This window comes from Impatiens glandulifera, chromosome 5 (genome assembly GCF_907164915.1).
Source record: "Impatiens glandulifera chromosome 5, dImpGla2.1, whole genome shotgun sequence".
In the NCBI taxonomy this organism is placed as follows: Eukaryota; Viridiplantae; Streptophyta; class Magnoliopsida; order Ericales; family Balsaminaceae; genus Impatiens; species Impatiens glandulifera.
In genome coordinates this window covers 5,336,554-5,341,307 of record NC_061866.1, presented here as the reverse complement: position 1 = coordinate 5,341,307, position 4,754 = coordinate 5,336,554, and the positions used below count along the sequence as shown (strand labels likewise).

Here is a 4,754-nt window from a genome sequence, read left to right as displayed (position 1 = left end):
TTGGGTGTTTAAAACTGTTACAACAACCCATCGTTTTGTATAACTTTAACCATAACAATTGCGGGTCTTTAAAAAAATAAAAAAATATCACATTTTCAACAAATACATAATAATAAATTTTGAGTGAAATTATCTAATTTTTTGGTTTTCCTTTAACAACTTTTTTATTTATTTATAAAACCACTTAATAAAAAAAAGTACTAACTAGTAACTAGTGGCCACATGACTTCATCATCAAAAGATTCTTAAGAAGACAAAAGAAAAAGTTGAATTGCAAATCTAATTTAATTTGGTATAAATAGAAAAGGAAATTATCAAAAGTAAAAGAAAAATCAAAACAAACCTCCCTAAAAAATAGGAATGGAATTGACAAAGAGAGGTAGAAAGAGAAAGAAAGAGGAAAACCAGGCTATAAGGATGGTTTACTAATTAAACAAAGCCTGAAATCTCAATCACCATTAGCCACATATTAATCACAGAAAACAAAGGAGAGGGTGAGGAAGAGAGAGCTTCAATGAGAGAGAAACTTGAGGGGTTTAACAAATTAAGAGAGATAAACTATGGATGGTAAGTATAATACAGATACCCATCCAAAATTTTGAAGAATCCCTTTAATAAAAGCCCCTTTCCTCCCCTTAATTTCCACCACCACAACCACCGCCACCGGCAGCCCGCCGCGCCGCCTTTATTATCTTAGATCTAATCTGATTGAGAGATAACCCTTCTCTTCCAAAAAAACAAAAACCCTTTTTCTTAAACATCTTATTCATCCAAACCCACCCCAATTTACCAATATATAACCATGAGAAGACCAAACATAATCAACCATGTTCAAGGTACGCCAGACCCACTTCCAATTTTCTCTGAATTGAAATAAAAAAAATTATAAGAAACAAGTCGCTTTCTTACCTGGAGACTGATAGAGATAGAAATCGAGAGAGACACGTTTGTTTTTGGGTTGGTACTCTCTCGGGCTTCTGCTCATATTTAATGGTGTCTGGTTCCTGTATAGTAGCTGGCGGATATTTGGTGGTTTTAAGAGTTGGTTTTCTTCAAGTGGGTTTGGAGAATAAACAAAAACTGGATTTGAGGTTGGGTTTGATGAATATATTGTTTGCTGGTTCTTTTGGATAAATTATGTAGGTTTAGTTCCTCAAATCCTCATTGGTTTTTGAATTTGGGAGGTCCCCTTTTTGGCTTTTGTCTATATATAATCGAACTTTGGTTCAACTTCAAAGATGAAAATGGTTAAACCATGTTGGAGGACAAGATGGGGAAGAGATGTAAGCCGTGAATTAGGAGGAATGAATGGTCGTGCTGATGGTTTGCTTTGGTATAAGGATTTGGGTAATCATTTAAGTGGCGAATTCTCCATGGCAGTTGTTCAAGCCAATGTAATGTTAGAGGATCAAAGCCAACTTGAATCTGGTCCCCTTAGTTTACATCCAGCCGGTCCTTATGGGACCTTTATCGGAGTTTATGATGGTCATGGTGGTCCAGAGACTGCTAGATTTGTAAATGATAGTCTCTTCCTCAACTTGAAGAGTAAGTATCTTTTTCCTCATCCTTCTTTCTTGTTTGTTAAAAAGTAATAGTGTTTGTTTATTTTTACAGAAATTGCTTCTGTGGATCAAGAGATGTCATCCGACGTTATAAAGAAGGCGTTTTTGGCTACAGAAGATGATTTTCTTTCGGTTGTGCAGAAACAGTGGCACGATAGGCCACAGATGGCATCTGTCGGGGCTTGTTGCCTCGCTGGAGTAATATGCAATGGGCTTGTGTACATCGCGAATGCTGGAGACTCTCGTGTTGTTTTAGGAAGAGGACAGGCGGGTATCAAAGGTATCTCAGCTGTTCAGCTTTCAACCGAGCATAATGCCAGTTTTGCATCGATTAGGGAAGAGCTTCGAGGTATGCATCCTTTCGACTCCGAAATTGTTGTTCAGAAGCACAAGGTTTGGCGCGTTAAAGGCATTATTCAGGTATTTCAATTGTAAAGAGTCATAGAATTTAGATTACTTTATTCTTATTCTGATCTGTCTTATTTTCATTGCAGGTTTCAAGATCCATAGGGGATGCTTACCTGAAGAGATCAGAATTCAACAAAGAACCATTGCTGGCGAAATTTAGACTGCCAGAACCGTTTTTCAAACCGATTCTTAAAGCAGAGCCATCAATATTCATACACAAGGTTAATCCAAGAGACCAGTTCCTCATATTTGCATCAGATGGTTTGTGGGAGCATCTTACCAACAAGGAGGCTGTTGATATAGTCAACACTTATCCAAGAAATGTAAGATTCTTTTTCTACTCTAAAAAATGTTCATGAAATTAACCATTTCCCCTCAATTTTGACAGGGGATTGCGAGGAAACTAGTGAAATCAGCACTAAAGATAGCAGCTAAGAAAAGAGAGATGAGATATTCAGATCTCAAAAAGATCGATAAAGGGATAAGGCGACATTTTCACGACGATATAACAGTTGTAGTGGTATTTCTTGATCAACCTTCATCTATTAATAGGAGCTCCTTTCTTGGAAGAACCTTTTCACTAGGCCATGATGGATCCATACCCACCTCATGTAAACCGGTATTATGAACATTTCTATGTTATGTGCAAGAAAACAAACAAAAACAAAAAAAGCAGGTTAAGGATAGGCAAAGTTTTTTTTTTTCTTTTTTCTTTTTTCTTTCATGCTATGTAAGTTTTATGTTTATGGATTCAAGTAGGTAATTATTAATGTAAAATAACTACAGCTATCAATTTCAAATTTGTATTGGTTGACCAATTAGTAGTGTATCCTATAATGGGACATGTTTATTTTCATAACTATTTTTTGTTTGTCTAAATATATAAAAATATATTATACCCTTGATTGATCATGTTCATTGCATTTCTTTGTTATTAGGCCCAATTGTAACATGAACTTTAGTAGCCAAAAGATAGTAAATATATACTTTGGATAATTATTGAAGAATAAGAATGCTTAATGACTCTCTCAAATCTTACCTCTTATGCTTAATGATCCATGTGAGTCCAATCCAGTTTCAAACCTGACTCTGAGATGTGAATTGTGGATAATCGAAGGCACATTAACATGGCGAATTTCAGTTCGAACGTTGGTTTGAAACCAAACTCTTCTTCATGAGGATAGATGAGCGATTCAGGTGAGATTTCCAACTTAAACCAAACTCTTCCTCAAGAGGATAGAAGAGCGATTAAGGTGAGATTTCCAACTTCTAGTTGTTCTAAAGGATAATATCTAGTATAGAATATGGGTCTCCTCAGTTTCTACTCATCTGAATCTAGAAACCATTGAATTGAAAAGCAAGACTAAGAAAGTTAATAATCACCCAACCATGGTTTTTTGTGTAGTTAACAAAAAATCTCAATATGATCTAGAAAAGAACAATCAAATAGTTGAAAGATCCAGTTGAACTCCAAACAAATGGCATTCTCTAGATAAACTTGTCTACATATATAGAGGGACAACTCAAACATGTAATCTTAAAAAATGATCCAAAAAAAATTGTGTTGCTTGATCTAAAATTTTAAAAATTGTTGTTGAGATGGTTAAAAAGAAAGATTTAAGATCATAGGTTCAAAATCCATAATCAACAATTTAAAAAATATATATAAGAGGTTAATGACATGTGTTGAATAAAAATATTTTTAATGAGTTTATAATAGATAAACATTGTATTTTAATTAAAACTATTATTATATAAGTATTTATGATTTAACATACTAACAAGCTAATATAATGTATAATTAATAAATACATATTTTGTGTATGAATAATATTGTGACATTAACTTTCTTGATTTTTTTTATCATACCTAGTAATTTTTAGGTTTAATGACATAAAGTACAACATCATATTTTATTAAAATTTATGTATAATATAATATGATAATGAAAAATAAGAATACATTAAAACATGGTATTAATATTGAGTTGATGGTCATGCCGAGATTTTATATATGTTGATATATATAAAAAACAAAAGTGTAATTGAAATGTTTGATTGTGATAGTGAAATCGAGTTCCTAACAGAGCTCGACGTAGACTATTTTTGGGTTGAACTCTGATATCAAATCTTGTGTTGTTATACTCTTAGTGGTTATTTGCTGTTATATTTTTTAGTTCTTTGATTGATTATGAGGGAAATTCCCTACAGTGGTATCAGAGCTCGGTTTGGGCAAGATTAAAATCAATCTTGAAGAATCTTGAGAATCTTGAAAAGGTCTTTAACGCTGACTAGTGATACGGAAAAAGAAGAGTCCGACTCAGGCTCAGTAGAGACAAAGTTGACAAGGTTCAACAATATACAAGAAAGAGATCAATACAGAAATTTGCACCTTGTGAATTCTAGTGGCAAACAATCTCAAACATGAAGACTAACATTGACAAGTTCGATGGCAATGGAGATTTTCGTATTTGGCAAAATCAAGGCTCTCTTGGCACATCAGCATCTTCTACGAACTCTAGAAGAACCAGTCTCATGGCCACCGGAGATGAGTAAAGATCAAAAGATTGAGATGACAGAGACGGAGTTAGCACGATCATTTTTCATCTCTCAAATTATGTGATCCGGTTGATAGATAATGAGAAGACTCTGACAACGATGTGGAGGCGTCTAGAGGAGCTGTTCCAATCCAAATCTTTGATCAACAATCTTACTTAATGGAGAGACTATTCAGTTACAAGATTATGCCATGAAAGACTCTCACTCAAAATCTTGATGAGTTCTT

The 4,754-nt window shown here is 34.1% G+C and overlaps 1 protein-coding gene across 2 annotated transcripts; it reads left to right on the top strand.

Annotated features, from left to right (window-relative positions):
- Positions 1 to 413: 413 nt before the first annotated feature.
- LOC124940544 (probable protein phosphatase 2C 38) lies at positions 414 to 2,784 on the top strand. Of its 2 annotated transcripts, none has more exons than XM_047481070.1 (4): positions 414 to 1,545; positions 1,636 to 1,982; positions 2,057 to 2,293; positions 2,359 to 2,784. In XM_047481070.1, exons 1-4 carry the CDS (start codon positions 1,239 to 1,241, stop codon positions 2,596 to 2,598), a joined length of 1,131 nt encoding a protein of 376 aa, XP_047337026.1. In that variant the 5' UTR covers positions 414 to 1,238; the 3' UTR covers positions 2,599 to 2,784. The 2 variants fall into 2 exon arrangements, with proteins under 2 accessions (XP_047337026.1, XP_047337025.1); XM_047481069.1 differs by having other exon boundaries at positions 416 to 1,545; positions 1,615 to 1,982.
- The last annotated feature ends 1,970 nt before the right edge of the window (positions 2,785 to 4,754 follow it).